The sequence below is a fragment of the Delphinapterus leucas genome, chromosome X (assembly GCF_059928025.1).
Source record: "Delphinapterus leucas isolate spDelLeu-1000000601 "Yukka" chromosome X, BTC_Dleu_Yukka2, whole genome shotgun sequence".
NCBI classification, from domain to species: Eukaryota; Metazoa; Chordata; class Mammalia; order Artiodactyla; family Monodontidae; genus Delphinapterus; species Delphinapterus leucas.
The window spans coordinates 79,703,557-79,727,892 of NC_143150.1; the positions used below are offsets into that span (position 1 = coordinate 79,703,557).

The following is a 24,336-nucleotide window of genomic DNA, read 5'->3' on the forward strand; positions in this document are numbered from 1 at the left end:
AAGCCCAAGGCCAGATGGCTTCACAGGTGAATTCTATCGAATATTTAGAGAAGAGCTAACATGTATCCTTCTCAAACTCTTGTAAAATATAGCAGAGGGAGGAACCCTCCCAAATTCATTCTATGAGGCCACCATCACCCTGATACCAAAACCAGACAAAGATGTCACAAAAAAAGAAAACTATAGGCCAATATCACTGATGAACATAGATTCAGAAATCCTCAACACAATACTAGCAAACAGAATCCAACAGCACATTAGAAGGATCACACAGCAGGATCAAGTGACATTTATACCAGGAATGCAAGGATTCTTCAATATAAGCAAATCAATCATTGTGATTCAGCATATTAACACATTGAAAGATAAATCCATGTGATAATCTCAATAAATGTAGAAATAGCTTTTGACAATATTCAACACCCACTTATGATAAAAACTCTCCAGAATGTGGGCATAGAGGGAACCTCCTCAACATAATAAAGGCTATATATGACAAACACACAGCAAACAGCTTTCTCAATGGTGAAAAACTGAAACCATTTCCCCTGAGATCAGGAACAAGACAAGGTTGCCCACTCTCACCACTATTATTCACCATAGTTTATGAAGTTTTAGGCACCACCATCAGAGAAGAAAAAGGAATAAAAGGAATCCAAATCATAAAAGAAGTAAAACCGTCACTGTTTGCAGATGACATGATACTATACCTAGAGAATATTAAGGATGCTACCAGAAAACTACTAGAACTAACCAATGAATTTGGTATAGTAGCAGAATATGAAATTAATGCACAGAAGTCTCTTGCATTCCTATACAGTAATGACAAAAAATCTGAAAGAGAAATTAAGAAAACACTCCAATTTACCACTGCAACAAAAAGAATAAAATACCTAGGAATAAACCTACCTAAGGAGACAAATGACCTATACAAAGAAACTGTAAGAAACTGATGAAAGAAATTAAAGATAATACAAACAGATGGAGAGATATACCATATTCTTGCACTGGAAGAATCAACATTGTGAAAATGACTGTACTACCTAAAGCAATCTACAGATTCAATGCAATCCCTATCAAACTATGAATAACATTTTTCACAGAACTAGGACGGAAAATTTTACAATTTGTATGGAAACAAAAAGACCCTGAATAGCCAAAGCAATCTTGAGAAAGAAAAATGGAGCTGGAGGAATCAGGCTCCCTGACTTCAGACTATCCTACAAAGCTATGGTAATCAAGACAGTATGGTACTGGCACAAAAAATAGAAATATAGTTAAATGGAACAGTATAGAAAGCCCAGAGATAAACCCACACACATATGGTCACCATATCTTTGATAAAGGAGGCAAGAATATACAATGTAAAAAAGACAGCCTCTTCCTTAAGTGGCCCTGGGAAAACTCGAGAACTACATGTAGAAGAATGAAATTAGAACACTTCCTAACACCATACACAAAAATAAACTCAAAATGGATTAAAGACCTAAATGTAATGCCAGATACTCTCAAACTCTTAGAGGAAAACATAGGCAGAACACTCTATGACATAAATCACAGCAAGAGACTCTTTGACCCACCCCACCTCCTAGAGAAATGGAAATTGAAACAAAAATAAACAATTTGGACCTAATGAAACTTAAAAGTTTTGCACAGCAGAGGAAACCATGAACAAGACAAAAAGACAACCCTTAGAATGGGAGAAAGTAGTTGCAAACCAAACAACTGACAAAGGGTTAATCTCTGAAATATACAAGCAGCTCATCCCACTCAATATCAATAAAACAACCCCATCCAAAAATGGGCAGAAGACCTTAATAGACATTTCTCCAAAGAAAATATACAGATTACCAACAAACATATGAAAGAATGCTCAACATCACTAATCATTAGAGAAATACAAATCAAAACCACAATGAGGTATCACCTCACACCAATCAGAATGGCCATCATCAAAAAATCCACAAACAATAAATGCTGGAGAGGGTGTGGAGAAAAGAGAAGCCTCTTGCACTGTTGGTGGGAATGTAAATTGATACAGTGACTATGGAGAACAGTATGGAGGGTCCTTAAAAAACTAAAAATAGAACTACCATATGACCCAGCAATCCCACTACTGGGCATACACTGTGAGAATAACATAATTCAAAAAGAGTCATGTACCACAATGTTCATTGCAGCTCTATTTACAATAGCCAGGACATGGAAGCAACCTAAATGTCCATCAACAGATGAATGGATAAAGAAGATGTTGCACATATATACAATAGAATATTACTCAGCCATAAAAGGAAATGAAATTGAGTTATTTGCAGTGAGGTGGGTGGACCTAGAGTCTGTCATACAGAGTGAAGTAAGTCAGAAAGAGAAAAACAAGTACCATATGCTAACACATATATATGGATTTAAAAAAAATGATTCTGATGAACCTAGGGACAGGACAGGAATAAAGACGCAGACACAGGACTTGAGGACACAGGGAGTAGGGAAGGTAAGCTGGGACGAAGTGAGAGGGTAGCACTGACATATATATGCTATCAAATGTAAAATTGATAGTTATTGGGAAGCCACCACATAGCACAGGGAGATCTGCTCTGTGATTTGTGACCACCTACAGTGGTGGGATAGGGAGTGACAGAGGGAGACGCAAGAGGGAGGGGATATGGGGATATATGTATGCATATAGCTGATTCCCTTTGTTATACAGTAGAAACTAATACAACATTGTAAGGCAATTATACTCCAATAAAGATGTTAAAAAAGATAGCAAAAACTACCTCGAACCTACAGCAGAGCAACAATACAACACACACACACAAATAAAGAAAAAAAAAAAAAATACCAATAGTACAAAGAAACAAAAGAATTTAAAAATGAGAACAGTTAGGACTAGACTAACATAAACAAAAAATTAAAAATATAGAGCAAACAAATAATGCAAAAATACATAAAATATACACGTAAAACAATCAAAAAAATAAAAATAAATAAAATAAAAACCAAAGAACACAAGATAAAAACTCTAACACAACAAAAAAGTAAATTAAAAATAGAAGAATGAATATATATCTTTAAAACTTTTTAATTAAAAATAAAAGAAAAAATAATAAATGCAACACCACCAACAACTGAATAAAATGAAACAAACAAAAATGAATAATAGTAATAATCATATTTTCCTGAGGCCTCCTCTGTCAGCGTCCTTGCTCCCACAGTGAGCCAGAGCCAATCTCCACCTCCCCTGGAGGCCCTCCAATACCTATAGGTGGGTCTCTGGACTTGCTGTGGGCACTGTGGGGCCAGCTCACATTCTGACCTGGCCCGACTCCCACATTTACTTACCCCCCATAGTCCACTCCTAGGAAGCCTAGACCAGTCTCTGTTGTGGGACCACTCGTCCATTCAGGTATTCCACAGACACAGGATTTACCAAGCTGATCTCGGGGATTTCATCTGCGGCTTGTGCAGCTGCACAGAAAGATTTCTGTTTGTGTTCCTTAGTTGCACTGCCCCTGGGGGTTCCAGCAGTTATTTGCCCATTTGGCAGAAGTTCTAGTGTTAGTAAATGAATTTTCATTACTATACAGTCTAGGTGCTCTTTATTTTATTTTTATTTTTTTTAATTTTTATTTTATGTTGGAGTATATTTGATTAACAGTGTTGCATTAGTTTCAGGTATATAGCAAAGTGATTGAGTTATACATAAACATGTATCTATTCTTTTTCAAATTCTTTTCCCATTTAAGTTATTACAGAATATTGAGCAGAGTTTCCTGTGCTATACAGTAGGTCCTTGTTGGTTATCTATTTTAAATATAGCATTGTGTACATGTCAATCCCAAACTCCCAATCTATCCCTCTCCCCAATGCTCCCCCCCGGTAACCATAAGTTTGTTTTCTAAGTCTGTGAGTCTGCTCTTTAACCTGCTGGGTTTTATGTTTTTCCTGTTTCCCAAGGTAGGTGAGTCTGTGCCTATGTCCCTCAGCAATACCTATCCCTACTGCAAATTGCTACTACAGAGGTGTGGTTCCCACATATACCATGTCTCCATCTTTACCTCTCATTTCTATCTGGTCATTTTATGTGCAATGGCTGTTCAATCAGCCCTCAAGAATTGCTCTCTACATAGGTGTAGATTTGGTGTGTCTATGGTAGGAGGTGAGCTAAGGGTCTTCCTATGTCACTATCTTGGACGCCTCTCCTCCCAAGATGTATAATTTAATACATATTTTTTGACACAGCTGTGTTGCCTAGATATGCTCCAGCATGAATGAGTTCTGCTTGCCATAACTCTTTTCTCCTCTGAAACCTTCCTAGCCAGGAAGACACTTATAGATGGTTTAGTCCTACTCTTCTCCACCCTCCATTTTATGGATAGGTCACCATAGGCCTAGAGAGGAATAGACTCATGCCTAGGACCAGCAAGTCACCCTAGAGCCAGGCCAGGCATTCAGTTTAATAGGGCTCTGATTGAAGGTTTTCTGAATACCTGAATAATTTAGTTTGTCCTTTTTCTTCTTGGCTGAAAACTTCTCAAAGAAGGAAGCTGACCTGTTATTCTTCTTCTGCCTGCCTCTACAGCTCTGGGTGAACCAGGAGGATGGGGTGGAGGAAGGGCCCAGTGACGTTCAGAATGGGCACCTGGACCCCAACTCAGACTGCCTTTGTCTGGGCCGGCCACTCCAAAACCGGGACCAGATGCGAGCCAACGTAATCAATGAGATCATGAGCACCGAGCGTCATTACATCAAGCACCTAAAGGACATTTGTGAGGTAGGCTCAGCTATGATAGTGCATGTGAGGGCACTCAGGGTGGGGTAGAGGGCACTTCCATGAAGAAATGACAACCTTCCTGGGCCGTACCTGTGAAAATCCCAAGATATTAGGAAACACATCTTGACTAACCTCGTAGATTCTGTTCTGTGGGTGAGACTCCTCCCTTGGGGTTTCTCAGTCTCTCTGTTTATTTCTCCCGTTTTTGCTATCTACCTGTCTGTCTAACTTTCATATTCATATTCCCTCTCCCCACCCTCTCTCTCTGCCTCCCTCTGTCCCCTCTGCCGGAAACTCTATCCCTATCCTCTTGTTTTCTGATCCAGTTGTTGCCACCCCATGTAAGGGCCTGACTTCATTACAGCAAAACACATTTCCTGCCAAGCCAGTGGTTTACAAACTTGAGTGTGCACCAAAGTCCCTGGGCTAGCTTGTTAAACATGCAGATTCCAGCCCTCTTTGACCCCACCCCCCACGCAAAGTTGTGAATTCTCAGCCTGGGATAAAACACGGAAATCTCTATGTTTTGCAAGTATCCCTGGTAATACTTGTCTTCCACTATGCCACTCTGCCCTCTAGGGACTGTGGCTCCACATTGTCTAACTCCATCCCTTCCAGCTTTCTGACCTGAGTGAGGATGAGAACCTTTTTTTCTCACACTGCCTTGAGTCCAGCAGAGACAAGTTGGCATTTTCAAAGGACCTTTTACTAAACAGTATGAGAAAACCAATGAGAGATAGAGAAAATAATGTTTTTAGAAGGATTTCTCTCCCCCACCGCCCTCACACACACACACACACTATAGCGTTATGCTTGACCCAGTGAAAAACTCTACCTTGAATATTTTCATCCCCTTTATTCCAGATAAGAGATCAGGTCCTACTTTCTGTCCTCCAGCCCTACTGATTAGGTCCAGGACCACTCTGTAATCAATGGTATAGCTCTGACATTTTTCAAAGTTCTTGTTTCTTTAGAGCAGTGCTGCCTAATAGGAAGCAGTGCTTCCTGCAGTGATGAAAATGTTCTGTATCTGCAGTCTCCATTACAGTAGCCACTGATCAGATATCTGTGGCTGTTGAGCACTTGAGATGTGGCTAGTATGACTGAGAAATGGAATTTTAAATTTTATTTCATTTTAATTTAAATAGCCACACGTGACTAATAGCAACCACATCGGACAGTGCAGCTCTGAAAAGATCAAGATCATGGACTTTGGGCCTTAACTTTCTTCACCTAAATTCATTTTTTCACCCCTTCCAGGCAGGTTAAAGGTTATCTTCTCCCCCTTCCCCAAGGCAGTAAGGTAGGGTAGAAAGAACAAGGGCTCTGTGGACATGGAGTGCTGGCTTTCACATCTTAACTTAGTCACTAATTAACCCTGTGGCCTTGAAGGTGCCTCTTAACTCCTCTAACCTTTGATTTTATGACTTGTCCAGTAGGCTTCATTTTACCAACCTCTTAGCTTTATTGAGGAAATGAAGTAAATCTAATATTGTAAGTATTTGGGAAAAGGTAGTTTTCCTTTTCTTCCTTCCCTTTTCATCTATTCACCTATCCATCATTGTCTCTCTTTTATCTTTTTCTCTTCCTCCTACCTCCATACAAATGGTTGATATATATTTTTAATTACCCTCTCGAATATGTTACGTGACATTGGGCATCAAACCACTGATATGTCATTCATTCCACAAACATTTAGTGGAGTTCTGCTCCATGCTAGGCCTTGGACATAGCTCCTACACTCAAACTGTTCTGCCTTAGAGGAATAACATCTGAATAACCTGGGAGCTGGTTAGAAATGCAGAATCTTTAATTCCACTCCAGACGTGAATTCAAATCTACATTTTAACAAGGTTCACATTTGACTTACAATACATATTAAAGTTTGAGGAGCACTGCTGTAAAATGATAGCTATCTTACACTATTTATAATAGCAGGACATGGAAGCAACCTAAATGTCCATCAACAGAGGAATGGATAAAGAAGATGTGGTACATATATAAATGGAATATTACTCAGCCATAGAAAAGAAATAATGCCATTCACAGCAACATGGATGGACCTAGAGATTGTCATACTGAGTGAAGTAAGTCAGACAGAGAAAGACAAACATCATATGATATCACTTGTATGTAGAATCTTAAAAAAGGCTACAAATGAACTTATCTACAAAACAGAAATAGAGTTACAGGTGTACAAAATACATTTATGGTTACTGCAGGGTAAGGCAGGGGATGGATAAATTGGAAGATTGGGATTGACACATACACACTACTAATAGAATAGATAACTAATAAGGACCTACTGTATAGCACAGGTAACTCTACTCAATATTCTGTAATGGCCTATATGGGAAAAGAAGCTGAAAAAGAGTGGATATATGTATATGTATAACAGATTCACTTTGCTGTATACCTGAAACTAACACAACATTGTAAATCAACTATACCCCAATAAAAAACTTTTTTAAATGATAGCTATCTTATAATGTCATAAGGTCTATAATACAAGTTAGTACAGTCTGGTCTTTACCCAGCAGCCAAGGGATGATATCAATACCTAAGTCGTTCATATCACTCCTCTGCTTAAAACTTTCCAATGGCTCACCTTTCCTTCCTGAGTAAAAGCCAAAGTTCCCATTATTACTTACAAAGCCCTGTGTGATCAACCCTTCCTTACCTCTGTGACTTCATCTCTTGCTCTTTTCCCACATGCTCTCACTACTTTAGCCACATGGCCTAATTGCTGTTCCTTAAAAAGGCCTGACACACTCCCCCTTCATAGCCTTTCCACTGGCTTTCCCTTCTGCCTAAATCACTATTCCCTCAAATGTCTATGTGGCTCCATTTCTCACCTCCTTCAAGGCTTCACTCAAATATCATCTCCTTGAGACCTTCCCTGGCTATTCTATCTAAAATTGTAACCATGTACTATCTTGTTTTATTTTTCTCCATTGCACTTACTGCTTTCTGACTTATTATATATTTTGCTTTTATGTTTTGTTTATTGCCTTTCTCCCCTACTAGAAAGTAAATTCTATGAGGGAAAGGTTTTTTTTTTTATTGATTTACTGATACATCCTCAACATCTAGCACAGTGCTTGGCAGATGGTAGATGCTCAATAACTACTTTTGGAAGTTGGAATTAAATATAAGTGCTCACGTGCATGTACTATTTTGGCAAAGTACATTCACATCTTATGCCATTTGATTTTCAGACAGGAAATAGGTTGTTATTGTTATTCCTATTTTCTAGATCAACAGTCTGAGTCTCTAATAGGCAACAGTACTTTCCCAGAGTTCTCAGACACTGGCCCAGTGGGAGTCTTAGTCTTAGAAGGATTTTGTTCCCAACTCCCAAACATCTTGGCCTCTTCCTACAGGGCATGGGCTCAGAACAGCAATGCAAGTATTTATCCTTCCAAAAGAGAGAGTGCTATGACCCTGTTTTGAGGAATTGCCTAATCCAGCCAACCTAAGCAAAGCTTTTGTTGGTGTTCTGCAAGTGCCATATCTCTTTATTATTCTTGATGCTGAAGCTAAGGGTTTAAATGGGAATGGGAAGTATCTCTTTGTCCCATCCTTCAACCACAGATGTCAAAGGAACGTTTAGCTAGAGCAAAAGAAGGGTAGAGAAAGCTGTGTCTTGATGGGCCAGAAGGCAGTATTTTAGCTCAGGGGTGTGTTACCTAAACCTAAAGCTATGAGGAACAATATGATTTATAAGAAGAATATCAAAACCAGAATTGGGAGTCCCAGGTTCAGGTCCCGCCTTAGTCACAAACTGACTGAGGAACGTCGGGTGAATCTTTTCCATCCTGGACCTTGTTCCCCAACTCTAAAATTAGCAGGTTGGTAGAGTTGCTCTTTAAGTGTTGTCTGACTCTTACTTTCTCTGATTCTGTGAGATCTAGGGTATGCTTTCACTAAAGAACGCTGTGATAGTGATCCATGATTCTGCATGTTTTGCCATTTCCTCCTTGTTACCCATGGAGGCATGTCTTACTCAGGCATGAATGTGTTAACAAGGCATAATCTACTCTTTCTGTAGGTTAAGGGAGATCACTTAATACTGCATTCAGTATAGGAAAAAGTCACTATCTATTAGAAAATATTTATTTATTTATTTATTTATTTATTCATTCATTCATTTATTAATTACTCCTGGGAACAGAAAATGCCTCACAAACATTTAAGTTACAATACCTTCATTTTACAAACGAGGAAGTAGGAAATAGAGTTATTTTTATCAAAGTTATTCAGTGAAGCCAGTAAAAGAAAATATATTTTTTAATGAGTTCTCTGAAAAGATGACATTCTTCTTTCTAAATCCAGACAGTGGGATAAAAGAGTACTGGCTTAGTTCTAGGTCACCTTGACCAATGATTGGTGATATTACCTCTTGTAATCTTAGAAATCATATTATGATCAGGGAGACTGAGACACAGGGCAAGCAAAGCTAAATATGCCTTATAAAGTTGCCTCATCTGCCTCTCTGAGGAAGATCATCTCAGTCATCTGATATCTATGAAATAAATTCTGTCCTCAAATGCGTCCAGAAAAGCTGGAACTAGCTTTCCTCAGTCATTCGTATTACTGTCTTATACCCTTCACCATCAAGAAATTCTTCCTAGGTCTAATAGAGTTTATCATGCTATAGCTTCAAGACATTTGCATTTGATATGTTTAAGCCTGGAGTTTTCAAACTTACTGTTTTTATTTTCTTTCTGTTAATTGCCTATCCTGATGATTTCCAATGGTTTTTACATCTTGGTGTATACATCGAAAATAATACATGTATAAAACAGTAATATTTGTATAGCATACTAAAGTAAAAGGATAAGGCAGCTCATTGGCCTGAAGTGACCAGCCCAGGGATTTCTGGCTGCTCTAGGCCCTACCTATCTATACCACCTGGACATTCAAGGCCCTGTTCCCATCCTTTGCCCATTTTCCCATTGTTTCTCATATTTTTCTTGCTGATTTATAGGAGTTCCTTGTATATTCCAGATATTAATCCCTTGTCAGTTTTCCAAGTTGCAAATAGTCTTCTTCCTGTCATCCTCTTATTTTTTAATGGTTTTGTTTAATTTGAAAAAAAGACATCCTGAACAAAAGAAGAAAAGAAAACTAACAATTTAAGAATTCTGCTGCTAATTTACCTTTTGTCATCATTAGCATGAGAAGAGCTAGTCATTTTGCAGTTATTCAACATATATCTATTGAGCAGCAACTATATGCCAGGTACTGTATTAAACTCTAGAGATACAGCTGTGAACAGGACAACAATAGTCATCATTCCCTAGTTTTATTAAAATTATTTTCAAGACGTTTATCAGGTCTCCTGTCAGGTCTTAGGCTTCCAGGCAAAACAGTACATGATATCTCTAGAGAGTCAAGAGCTGAATGGGGCCCTGGAAATCTTTTCTGATATATGCATTTTAGAGATGGAGACACTGAAGTCCAGACTTGCAAGAGCCTTTCCCTAAAGGGTTTTTCAAACCCTAGGTGATCCAGAGTTTCTTTGATCCACCTTATTTCCCTGCGATCTTTGGAATCTTCCCTGGAGGTCATGGGGTCAATTTGTATCCCATATCAAGGCACTAATTCTATTGGTTTGGGCAAAAGGTTCATTCGTTTTATCCATAAGATGGCTCTAGTAGCACTTAGTTGTCTTTAACATAATTTGAAACAATTTTGTTAGAATGTATGTGACAGCTGTCACATCAGTGTACATTTTAAAAAGGACATCAAAATTGGTGAATTTTTGTGTGGCCATTTTAATATTGAAGATGGAAGAAAAAAAGCAACATTTTTGGCATATTATGCTTTATTATTCCAAGAAAGGTAAAAACGCAACTGAAACACACAAAGATTTTTGCAGTGTATGGAAAAGTTGCTGTGACTGATTGAACGTGTCAAAAATGGTTTATGAAATTTTGTGCTGGTGATTTCTTGCTGGATGAAGCTCCATGGTCAGGTGGACCAGTTGAAGTTAATAGCGATCAAATCGAGACATTAATTGAGAATAATCAACATTATACCACGTGGGAGATAGCCGACATACTCAAAATATACAAATCAAGCATTGAAAATCATTTGCACCAGCTTGGTTATGTTATAATCGCTTTGATGTTTGGGTTCCACATAAGTTAAGTGAAAAAAACCTTCTTGACCATATTTCTGCTTGTGATTCTCTACTTAAACATAATGAAAACGTTCCATTTTTAAAACAAATTGTGACAGGCAATGAAAAGTGGATACTGTACAATAATGTGGAATGGAAGAGATCGTGGGGCAAGTGAAATGAAACACCACCAACCACACCAAAGGCTGGTCTTCATCCAAAGAAGGTGATGTTGTGTATATGGTGGGATTAAAAGGGAGTCCTCTATTATGAGCTCCTTCCAGAAAGCCAAACGATTAATTCCAAGTACTGCTCCTAGTTAGACCAACTGAAAGCAGCACTCGACAAAAAAGCGTCTAGAATTAGTCAACAGAAAATGCATAATCGTCTATCAGGATAATGCAAGACTTCTTGTTTCTTTGATGACCAGGCAAAACCTGTTACAGCTTGGCTGGGAAGTTCTGATTCATCTGCCAAATTCACCAGACATTACACCTTTGGATTTGCATTTGTTTTTGTCTTTACAAAATTCTCTTAATGGATAAAATTTCAATTCCCTGGAAGACTGTAAGAGGCACCTGGAACAGTTCTTTGCTCAAAAAGATAAAAAGATTTGGGAAGATAGAATTACGAAGTTGTCTGAAAAATGGCAGGTGGTAGTGGAACAAAAGGGTGAATACATTGTTCAATAAAGTTCTTGGGGAAAATGAAAACTGTGTCTTTTATTTTTACTTAAAAACCGAAGGCACATTTTGGCCAATCCAATAGCTCAATGCATTAGATCTAGACTTAAATCAACCCTCGTGGGTTTTGAAACAGAGTGAAATAAATAGTCAACCTTCCTTGCCTATTACCATGGCAGTCCCAGGGCTAATTCATGCCTTTTGTGATTGATTTGATAACGCCCACTGTAATGCCTTCATACTCATGCCCACTTTACTCCTAGGAGAGGTGAGGCTCTCAAAAACTACCTCTGTTCAATCAGTTCACACCCACTGCCATATCACCCTATTCTCTTTTACCCTGCAGATGGAGTTAGAGGGCGTTTGAAGCATGCTTAACAGTAATATCTATAGAACCCTTCTGCTCCCTCTGCCCTGTAATAGGCCTTCAGAGGTCTTCTGAGTCTTCTCTTCTCTTCTCCAGGACAAACAGCCCTGGTTCCTTCTACCATTCTTCATGGTTTTGCTTTTCAGGGATCTCTCTACCCTGCTGACTTCCCACTGTCTCTGTATCCTTTACTCCATGTTCCTCTGAAAACAGGGCTCAGAATTGAATGCTGCTCCCCTGCAGGGGTGTGATTACCTTCCTATGACTTCTCATTCCACCCTCTCAATCTGTTTCTTCTTCATCCCTAACTGAAAATGACATTAGTTTTTTTTTTTTTGGCAGTCATATTCCACTGCCAACTCATCTTAACTTATATGCCCTTGGGGGGAGACCTTCAGATGGTGGAGGAGTAACACATGGAGATCACCTTCCTCCCCACAAATACATCAGAAACACATCTACATGTGGAACAACTCCTACAGAACACCTACTGAACGCTGGCAGAAGACATCAGACTTCCCAAAAGGCAAGAAACTCCCCACGTACCTGGGTAGGGCAAAAGAAAAAACAGAGACAAAAGAATAGGGACAGGACCTGCACCTGTTGGAGGGAGCTGTGAAGGAGGAACAGTTTCCACACACTAGGAAGCCCCTTCACTGGTGGGGACAGGGCGTGCCGGGGGGTAAGTTTCGGAGCCACAGAAGAGAGCGCAGCAACAGGGGTGCAGAGGGCCAAGTGGAGAGATTCCAGAAAAGAGAATGGGTGCTGACCAGCACTCACCAGCCCAAGAGGCTTGTCTGCTCACCCGCTGGAGCTGGTGGGGGCTGGGAGCTGAGGCTCGGGCTTCGGAGGTCAGATCCCAGGGAGAGGACTGGGGTTGGCTGCATGAACACAGCCTGAAGGGGGCTAGTGCACCACAGCTAGACTGATTGGAGTACAGGAAAAAGTCTGGAGCTGCCTAAGAGACAAGAGAACATTGTTTCGGGGAGCACGAGGAGAGGGGATTCAGAGCACCGCCTAAATGAGCTCCAGAGACGGGCGCAAGCCACGGCTATCAGTGCAGACACCAGAGATGGGCATGAAATTCTAAGGCTGCTGCTGCAGCCACCAAGAAGCCTGTGTGCAAGCAAAGGTCACTATCCACAACTCCCCTCCCAGGAACCTTTGCAGCCCACCGCTGCCAGGGTCCCATGATCCAGGGACGAATTCCCAGGGAGAACACACCGCACACCTCAGGCTGGTGCAACGTCACACAGGCCTCTGCTGCTGCAGGCTAGCCCCGCATTACGTACCCCTCCCTCCCCCCAGCTTGAGTGAGCCAGAGCCCCCTAATAAGCTACTACTTTAACCCCGTCCAGTCTGAGCAAAGAACAGATATCCTCAGGCGACCTACATGCAGAGGCGGGGCCAAATCCAAAGCTGCACCCCAGGAGCTGTGTGAACAAAGAAGAGAAAGGGTTATTTCTCCCAGCAGCCTCAGGACCAGTGGTTTAAATCTCCACAATCAACTTGATGTACCCTGCATCTCTGGAATACCTGAATAGACAATGAATAATCCCAAAATTGAGGCGGTGGACTTCGGGAGCGACTGTAGACTTGGGGTTTGCTTTCTGCATCTAATTTGTTCCTGACTTTAGATTTATCTTAGTTTAGTATTTAGAGTTTATTATCATTGATAGATTTCTTTATTGATTTGGTTGTTCTCTTCCACCTTTTTTTAATATATATATATATATATATATATATATACACATATATAATTTGTTCCTTTTTCACTTTTTGTGAGTGTGTATGTATATGCTTCTTTAGATTTATCTTAGTTTAGTATTTAGAGTTTATTATCATTGATAGATTTCTTTATTGATTTGGTTGTTCTCTTCCACCTTTTTTTAATATATATATATATATATATATATATATATATACACATATATAATTTGTTCCTTTTTCACTTTTTGTGAGTGTGTATGTATATGCTTCTTTATGTGACTTTGTCTGTATAGCTTTGCTTTTAACCTTTGTCCTAGGGTTCTGCCTGTCCGCTTTTTTTTTTAGTATAGTTTTTAGCACTTGTTATCATTGGTGGATGTGATTTTTGGTTTGGTTGCTCTCTTCCTTCTTTTTTTAAATTACTTTTTATTTTTATTGTGATAACTTTATTTCATTTTCTTTTCTTTTTTTCTTTCTTTCTCTTTTCTCTCTTTTCTTCTGAGCTGTGTGGTTGACAGGGTCTTAGTGCTCCGGCTGGGTGTCAGGCCTGTACCTCTGAGGTGGGAGAGCTGAGCTCAGGACATTGGTCCACCAGAGACCTCCCAGCTCCGTGTAATATCAAATGGCGAAAGTTCTCCCAGAGATATCCATCTCAATGCTAAGACACAGCTCCACGAAATGACAAGCAAGCTACATTGCTGGGCACCCTATACCACACAAGTAGCAAGACAGGAACACAACCCCACCCACTAGCAGAGAGGCTGCCTAAAATCATAAAAGGTGACAGATACCCCAAAACACACCACCAGAAGTGGATCTGCCCACCAGAAAGACAAGATCCAGCCTCATCCACCACAACACAGGCACTAGGCCCCTCCACCAGTAAGCCTACACTACCCACTGAACCAACCATAGCCACTGGGGGCAGACACCAAAAACAACAGGAACTACAAACCTGCAGCCTGTGAAAAGGAGACACCAAACACAGTAAGATAAGCAAAGTGAGAAGACAGAGAAACACACAGCAGATGAAGGAGCAAGGTAAAAACACATCAGACCAAACAAATGAAGAGGAAATAGACAGTATGCCTGAAAAAGAATTCAGGATAGTGACAGTAAAGATATCCAAAATCTTGGAAATAGAATAGAAAAAATACAAGAAATGTTTAACAAGGACCTAGAAGAACTAAACAGCAAACAAACAATGATGAACAACACAATAAATGAAATTAAAAATTCTCTAGAAGGAAACAATAGCAGAATAACTGAGGCAGAAGAACAGATAAGTGACTTGGAAGATAAAATAGTGGAAATAACTACTGCAGAGCAGAATAAAGAAAAAAGAATGAAATGAATTGAAGACAGTCACAGAGACCTCCAGGACAACTTTAAATGCAACAACATTCAAATTACAGGGGTCACAGAAGAAGAGAAAAAGAAAGGGACTGAGAAAATATATGAAAAGATTATAGTTGAAAACTTCCCTAATATGGGAAAGGAAATAGTCAAGTCCAGGAAGCACAGAGAGTCCCATACAGGATAAATCCAAGGAGCAACATGCCAAAAAACATATTAGTCAAACTGTCAAAAATTAAATACAAAGAAAAAACATTAAAAGGGAAAAACAGCAAATAACATACAAGGGAATCCCCATAAGGTTAACAGCTGACCTTTCAGCAGAAACTCTGTAAGCCAGAAGGGAGTGGCAGGACATATTTAAAATGATGAAATGGAAAGACCTACAACCAAGATTACTCTACCCACCAAGGATCTCATTCAGATTCGACAAAAAAATTAAAACCTTTAAAGACAAGCAAAAGCTAAGAGAATTCAACACCACCAAACCAGTTTACAACAAATGCTAAAGGAACTTCTCTAGGCAGGAAACACAAGAGAAAGAAAAGGCCTACAACAACAAACCCAAAGCAATTAAGAAAATGGTAATAGGAACATACATACCAACAGCTACCTTAAATGTAAATGGATTAAATTACCCAACCAAAAGGCATAGACTGGCTGAATGGATACAAAAACAAGAGCCATATATATGCTGTCTACAAGAAACCCAATTCAGACCTAGGGACACACATGGACTGAAAGTGAGGGGATGGAAAAAGATATTCCATGCAAATGGAAATCAAAAGAAAGCTGGTATAGCAATTCTCATGTCAGACAAAATAGGCTTTAAAATAAATACTATTACAAGAGACTAAGAAGAACACTACATAATTATCAAGGGATCAATCAAAGAGGAAGATATAACAACTGTAAATATTGATGAACCCAACATAGGAGCACATCAATACGTAAGGCAAATGCTAACAGCCATAAAAAGGGAAATCAACAGTAATGCAATCATAGTAGGGGACTGTAACACTACACTTAGACCAATGGACAGATCATCCAAAATGAAAGCAAATAAGGAAACACAAACTTTAAATGATACATTAAACAAGATGGGCTTAATTGATATTTATAGGACATTCCATCCAACAACAACAGAATAAACTTTCTTTTCATGTGCTCATGGAACATTCTGCAGGATAGAGCATATCTTGGGTCACAAATCAAGCATTGGTACATTTACAAAAATTGAAATTGTATCAAGTATCTTTTCTGACCACAATGCTATGAGACTAGATATCAATTACACGAAAAAAGTTTGTTGATACATGGAGGCTAAACAATACACTACTAAATAACCAAGAGATCAGTGAAGAAATCAAAGAGGAAATCAAAAAATACCTAGAAACAAATGACAATGAAAACATGACAACCCAAAACCTATGGGATGCAGCAAAAGAAGTTCTAAGAGGGGAGTTTATAGCCATACAATCCTACCTCAAGAAACAAGAAACATCTCAAATAAACAAGCTACCCTTATACCTAAAGCAATCAGAGAAAGAAGAACAAAACCCCCCCAAAGTTAGCAGAAGGAAAGAAATCATAAAGATCAGATCAGAAATAAATGAAAAAGAAATGAAGGAAACAGTAGAAAAGATCAATAAAACCCAAAGCTGGTTCTTTGAGAAGATAAGCAAAATTGATAAACCATTAGCCAGAGTCATCAAGGAAAAAAGGGAAAAGATGCAAAGCAATAGAATTAGAAATGAAAACGGAGAAGTAACAACTGACACTGTGGAAATACAAAAGATCATGAGAGACTACTACAAGCAACTATATGCCAATAAAATGGACAACCTGGAAGAAATGGACAATTTCTTAGAAAAGCACAACCTTCTAAGACTGAACCTGGAAGAAATAGAAAATATAAGCACATATCACAAGCACTGAAATGGAGACTGTGATTTAAAATCTTCTGAAAAACAAAAGCCCAGGACCAGATGGCTTCACAGGCAGAATCTATTCAAACATTTAGAGAAGAGCTAATACATATCCTTCTCAAACTCTTCCAAAGTATAACAGAGAGAGGAACACTCCCAAGCTATGAGGCCAGCATCACCCTGATACTGAAACCAGAGAAAGATGTCACAAGGAAAGAAAACTACAGGCCAATATCACTGATGAACATAGATGCAAAAATCCACAACAAAATACTAGCAAACAGAATCTAACAGCATATTAAAAGGATCATACACCATAATCAAGTGGGGTTTATCCCAGGCATGGAAGGATTCTTCAATATACGCAAATCAATCAGTGTGACAAACCATATTAAAAAACTGAAGGAGAAAAACCATGTGGTCATCTTAATAGATGCAGGAAACGATTTCAACAAAATTCATCACCCATTTATGATAAAAATTCTCCAGAAAGTAGGCATAGAGGTAACTTATCTCAACCTAATAAAGGCTGTATATGACAAACCCACAGCCAACTTCATTCTCAATGGTGAAAACTGAAACCATTTCCACTAAGATGAGGAAGAAGACAAGGTTTTCCACTCTCACCACTATTATTCAACATAGTTTTGGAAGTCTTACCCACAGCAGTTAGAGAAGAAAAAGAAATAAAAGGAATCCAAATCGGAAAAGAAGAAGTAAAGCTGTCACTCTTTGCAGATGACATGATACTATATATAGAGAATCCTAAAGATGCTACCAGAAAACTACTAGAGTTAATCAATGAATTTGGTAATGTAGCAGGATACAAAATTAATGCACAGAAATCTCTTGCATTCCTTTACACTAATGATGAAAATTCTGAAAGAGAAGTTAAGGAAACAATCCCATATATCATTGCAATGAAAATTTAAAAATAGCTAGGAATGAACCTACCTAAGGAGACAAAAGACCTGTATGCAGAAAAATATAAGACACTGATGAAAGAAATTAAAGGTGATACCAACAGATGGAGAGATATCCCATGTTCTTGGATTGGAAGAATCAACATTGTGAAAATGACTATACTACCCAAAGTAATCTACAGATTCAGTGCAATCTCTATCAAAGTACCAATGGCATTTTTCACAAAACTAGAACAAAAAATTTCACAGTTTATGTGGAAACACAAAAACCCCACATAGCCAAAGCAATCTTGAGAACGAAAAACGTACCTGGAGGAATCAGGCTCCCTGACTTCAGACAATACTACAAAGCTACAGTAAACAAGACAGTATGGTGCTGGCAGTAAAACAGCTATATAGATCAGTGGAACAGGATAGAAAGCCCAGAGATTAACCCACGCACCTATGGTCACCTTATTTTTAATAAAGGATTCAAGAATATACAGTGGAGAAAAGACAGCCTCTTCAGTAATTGGTGCTTAGAAAACTGGACAGCTACATGTAACAGAATGAAATTAGAACACTCCCTAACACCATACAGAAAAATAAACTCAAAATGGATTAAAGACCTAAATGTAAGGCCAGACAGTATAAAACTCTTAGAGCAAAACATAGGCGGAACACTTTATAACATAAATCACAAAAAGAACCTTTTTGACCCACCTGCTAGAGAAATGGAAATAAAAACAAAAATAAACAAATGGGACCTAATGAAACTTAAAAGATTTGCACAACAAAGGAAACCAGAAACAAGATGAAAAGACAACCCTCAGAATGGGAGAAGATATTTGCAAATGAAGCAACTGACAATGGATTAACCTCCAAAATTTATAGGCAGCTCATGCAACTCCATATCAAAAAAAAAAAATCCAAAAATGGGCAGAAGTCCTAAATAGACATTTCTCCAAAGAAGATGTACAGATTGCCAACAAACCCATGAACGAATGCTCAACATCACTAATCATTAGAGAAATGCGAATCAAAACAACAATAAATAGTAGTATAAATAAATGTCAACACATTATTGGCACAAATTATTAATTTGCAAACTGTTTTAAAGACACTCATTAATGGCTGAATTGGAGGGTAAGAAGAGCTAAGGTAAGTGAGATTTTGGTAGGGGTTGGTAAAGGGCATTGAAGCCAGGGATGAGGATCTTCCTGGAGTATGCCTAAATGACTTCATTGCAAGCTGTGTTAGAGGAGACAAAATGGAGTTAGGACCAGAAGTGATAAGTCATTCACCATAAATGCTCCTCATTAGGGGCCCAACAAGTGTTATAATAATCACATTTAGCTTTTGGATGAAAGCAATTGACCATAATTCATTCTCACCAGAACATTTTCACATGCTAATGATTTCTAATGAGGACAGTGGCCATTAGTTAAAAATCTACACCAGTAGTTTTAGAACGGAACACTGTGTTCGGTTTCTTTTGCCCTGACTTACACTGTGTCCTGAGTCTGATTGTGTTATCTCGGTGCTCTCTTATCAGACCAAGAATCTCTTTCATTGATTCTTCCTTCATCAGTGGCTAGCTGTATTAACTCATCCATTTATTCACAAATGTGTCCTAAATACTTACCCTGTTAAAAACACCATGCCTGGCCACTTGTGAGCTTGCTGGCTAAGCTCATCCAAACTATCTCTCCTAGCCAGCTACCTTAGATGGCTAAGATACCCACTTTAAAGGATGGTTTGGTTTTGTCAATTCCTGTTCCCTTTTGGGAAGTTTTCCTACCTGACCTTTTGGATTGGTCCTATAAGAAATAGAACATTAGAGTTGTGAATCAATCCAGCTAAACCAGTAACTCACTACTAAAGCAAGTGAAAATGTTTGTGCTTAACCAGATTCTGATAAAGGGTCCTATGACTTTTGGGGGTCCTTGTCATAAAAGGCTCTATGCTCTGGAGTCTGCAGTCTGAAGACCTTTGCTTGAGATCCATCTTTCCTAATTATTCACTGGTGGAGTGACTTCCTTCTTTAAACCCCAATTTTCTCGTATGAAAAGTGTAAATGGTTATTCCCTGTCTACTTCATGATACTGAAATAAGGCTCCCAAATGCTCAGGAAGTGGTAAAGCCCCCAGGGAGTGAAGGGCATCCTCAACCTGGGCTTTTGCTTTGTCTGCAGGGCTACCTGAAGCAATGCCGGAAGAGAAGGGACATGTTCAGTGATGAGCAACTGAAGGTGATCTTTGGGAACATTGAAGACATCTACAGGTTTCAGATGGGCTTCGTAAGAGACCTGGAGAAACAGTACAACAATGATGACCCCCACCTCAGCGAGATAGGACCCTGCTTCCTGGAGCACGTAAGCATCTTCCCCTTTGGGGAGGGTTTTGAGAGATGTTTGGAAGCCATGGAAGGAGTCTCTGAGCTATTTGGTTCTGCTCAGTTGCTTTGCCCCATGGTAGGGGATGGATTCCTCTCTAACCCTGATGTTCATCCCCTTGCTAGAGTATGAGGACTTAGGAAGGTACTGTGATTTGTCCAAGGACTCTTCTTCTTTACTGTTCTCCACGCCTTTTTTCGATCCTTCCAGATAATTATCAGTAGGATTTTTCTTCAACTTCTCTTCTCTGCTCCTACGGGGCTCAGTTTCCATGGGACCCAGTGCTTTGGGAGGGACTCTGAACATATTCATATATTCCAGGAATCTGAGAAAGGAGAGACCATGGCCAGCATGAAACTGGACCCCTGCAAGGCATTTAAGGGAGAACACTAGGGTAGGGGAAGTGACAAGTGTAGGAAAAGGGGCTACATGATTTAGAGGAAGGAACACTAGGAAACAGGGAAGTGAGGATGTGAGTCCTGTCTATAATGATTGTCTGGGTAACTTTGGGTAAGTTCCTTACCGTCTTTGGGCTTCCTCATATGGATTTAATAAGGTTTCACTTTATACCTCTGTGGTTCTCTAATATCTTTTGTGTCTTATTCACAGGTGACCTAGTTGTTTTGACAACTCTTCTCCCCCGTTTTATAAAGTATTTATTTTTAAAGAGATAATACATGCACATGGTATAAAATTCAAATGACACATGAAAGTGTGCAACTAAGAGTAAGTTTTCTTGCAAATTCTCCTGCTTTTACTATGGGAATGTGTAGTGGGGGGATAGCCCGAAGGCCACCCATATGTTCAGTGATTTGCTACAAGTCCCGGGACTCAGCATATAGTCATACTCATGGTTGTGATTTAATACAACTAAAGGATACAAAGCAAAATCAGCAAAAGGAAAAGGCACATGGGGCAAAGTGTGAAGGAAACCAAGTGTAAGTTTCCAAGAGTCCTCTCCCAGTAGAGTCATACAGGATGCACTTAATTCCCCTTGCAATGAGTTGTGAAAACACTTTTGAAATGTTGTCCACCAGGGAAAATTATTAGGGACTCAGTGCCCAAGATTTCTATGGGTGGCTGGTCATGTAGGCACCCTCTGCCTAGCATGTACCAAAATTCCAGACTCCCAGAAGGAAAGCAAGTATTCTGCATAAACCACATTGTTCATACAAATAGTTTAGGCACAGTGAGCCACTCTTGTCAGGGAATGGTGAAAAATCTCTTGAGATCCAAGTTCCAAGATGCCAGCCAAGGGCCAACCTTTCAAGCAGGCCTTTTTAGGGATAGTAGTCTCAGGCTTGATATGTTAACTCTTTTTTGCACAGTATTAAACTGGTTCAGCCATTCCAGAAAGCACCTGGGTAGTATTTATCAAAGTTAAGCATGTGTATGATCTTGGGTTCCATTCATGAATATGTATCCCAGAGAAATTCTCATAGAGGTCCACGAGGGAACATTTACAAGGCTGTTGATTGCATGGCAGTGTTGTGTGTGGTGGAGTGCAGTTAGAAACAACTTAGGTATTTATCACCAGGGTATGGATGAGAAACATAATGGGGGATGCTTACTGTAAGGTATTATATAGCAAGGAACAAGAGACTAGTTGTATGTACCCAATAGCAATGTGTGTAAATATAAATATAGTCTTGAGCTGGGAAAGTAGAATATGGAATAGTGATTCTCAATTGGAGTCTACCCTGTGCATTGTAGGGTGTTTAACAGCATTCCTGGTCTCTATCTACTGGAGGCCAGTAGCAACCTCCTAGTTGTGACAACCCAGAATGTCTCCAGACATTGTCAACTTTACCGAGGGACAAAAAAGAACCACTAATCTATTAAAATGATCATATACTTTTACACTGTAATCTGTTAATGTGCTGAATTTGGTTTGAATAATTTTCATATGTTAAATGAACATTGTATTGCTGGGATAAACCCCACCTAATCATGGTGTATTATCCTTCTTTATGTAGTAGTTTGCTTTTTAAAAAATATTAGATTGTTTACCCTCTTTTAATTCAGTTCTAGGATTTATTTTTTTTTAGGATTTCATTCTTTATCATCTTGGTTTAGGTATAATTTACAAACAATAAAATTCACCAAATGTCTACTTCGATGGGTTTTAACAGGTGCATATAGTTGTGTAACTACCACCGTAATCAAGATATGGAACATCTCTATCACTTCATCAAGTTCTAATGTTTTCCCCTTGTTGTCAGTCTTTGCTCTCACCCTCGCCCTTGGCAAACACTGATCTGCATTCTGTCACCATAATTTTGCTTTTTTAGAATGTCATATAAATGGAATAATGCAATAGTGATATTTTGTTTAGCTTCTTTCACTTAATTTCTTTGATATCCATCCATATTTTTGCATGTATTAGTAGTTGGTTATTTTTCTTTTTATTGTTTAGCGATAATTCCATTGTGTGTATATACCACTCATTCACCAGTTCATTCCAGGACATCTGGGTTGTTTACTAGGTTGTTTCCATCTGGGGGATTACTGGGTTGCATTGTAGGTATTTGTTTAATTTTATAAGATACTGCCAAACTGTTTTCCAAAGTTACTGTATCATTTTGCATTCTCACTTCTAATATATAAGGGTTGCAGTTGTTCCACATGGTTGTCAGCACTTGGTATTATCAGTATTTTTAATTTTAGGCATTCTAATAGGTGCATAGTGGCATTTCATTGTGGGTTTAGTTTGCATTTCCCTAATGGCTAATGGTATTGAGCATTTTTTTCATGTGCTTATTTGCCATCTGTATAAAACCTTTGGTGAAGTGTCCTTGTCTTTTGCCCATGTGGGTTGTCTGTTTTCTTACTATTTAGTTCCAAGCATTATTTCTGTATTCTGTTTGCAAGTCCTTGGTCATATATGTGATTTTCAAAGGTTTTCTCAGTCGTGGCTTAGTCTTTCATTTTTTCTTAACATTGTCTTTGAAAAGCATAAACTTTTAATTTTGTTGAAATTCAATTTATTACTTTTTCATGATTCATGTTTTTTGTTTCTTATTTAAGAAATCTTTGCCTAACCCAAAGTCACAAAGCTTTTCTACTGTTTTCTTATAGAAATTATGTAGTTTTATTTCTTATATTTAGGCTATGCTCATTTTTGAGGTACTTTTTATATATGGTGCAAAATAAGGTTCAAGGTTAATTTGCTTCCATATGGATATTCAGTCGTTCCAGCACCTTTGTTGAAAAAACTATTAATTTCCCCATTGAATTACCTGGGCATCTTTGTCAAAAATCAATTGATCATATATGTGTAGTTCTATTCTTAGGAACACTATTCTGTTCCAGTGATCTATGTGACTATTTATATAGTAATACCACACTGTGTTTTCTTCTTGTTTTAATTGAGATATAATTGTCATATATATCAGTTTCAGGTGTACAACATAATAATTTAATATTTATATATATTGTGAAATGATCACCACAGTAAGTCTAGTTAACATCTATTACCATACATAGTTACAATTTTTTTGTCTCACTGTCTTGAATAATGTAGCTTCATAGCAAGTCTTGAAAGCAGGTAAAGTCCTTCAAATTCATACTTTTTCGAAACAATTTTGGCTATTTTAGGTGATTTCTATTTCTATATAAATTTATCTTATCACAAGGAGAATTTTATTCTCTTCTTTTTATTTTATCTATATGAGATGATGGAAGTTAAATAAACATTGTGGTAATCATTTCACAATATATGTAAAGCAAGCCATCTTGCTGTACACCTTAAACTTATACAGTGATGTTTGTGAATTATTTCTGGATAAAACTGGGGGGTGGTGGGAAGAATCAGCTTGCTTAGTTCTACCAAAAAGCAAGGATAACAACAACAAAAATGAATTCTTCCAGCATTTTGATTAGGATTACATTAAATCTCCCAGCATTGTTTCTAGTTTTCACTTGTATAGGTCTTGATCTTATTTTTAAAAATTGATTTCTAAGTAATTAATTTTTTGCTGCTTTATAAATTGTATTTTTATTTCAATTTCCTATAGTTTGTTGCTATGATATAGAAATGCAACTCATTTTTTTTTTTACAGCTGTCCCTCAGTATCTGCAGGAGATGTGTTCCA

The 24,336-nt window shown here is 38.4% G+C and overlaps 1 protein-coding gene across 5 annotated transcripts in view; it reads left to right on the forward strand.

The window, feature by feature from the left end:
• The window catches only part of ARHGEF9 (Cdc42 guanine nucleotide exchange factor 9), a 229,633-nt gene that overhangs the window by 117,756 nt on the left and 87,541 nt on the right, over positions 1-24,336 (forward strand). For 4 of the 5 annotated variants that reach the window (XM_022564092.3, XM_022564103.3, XM_022564101.3 and 1 more), the window contains 2 exons: positions 4,583-4,774; positions 20,042-20,221. In XM_022564092.3, coding sequence (XP_022419800.1) covers positions 4,583-4,774; positions 20,042-20,221 — 372 coding nt within the window. The remainder of the gene's footprint in view (positions 1-4,582; positions 4,775-20,041; positions 20,222-24,336) is intronic. The other variant, XM_022564102.3, reaches the window with a different exon arrangement.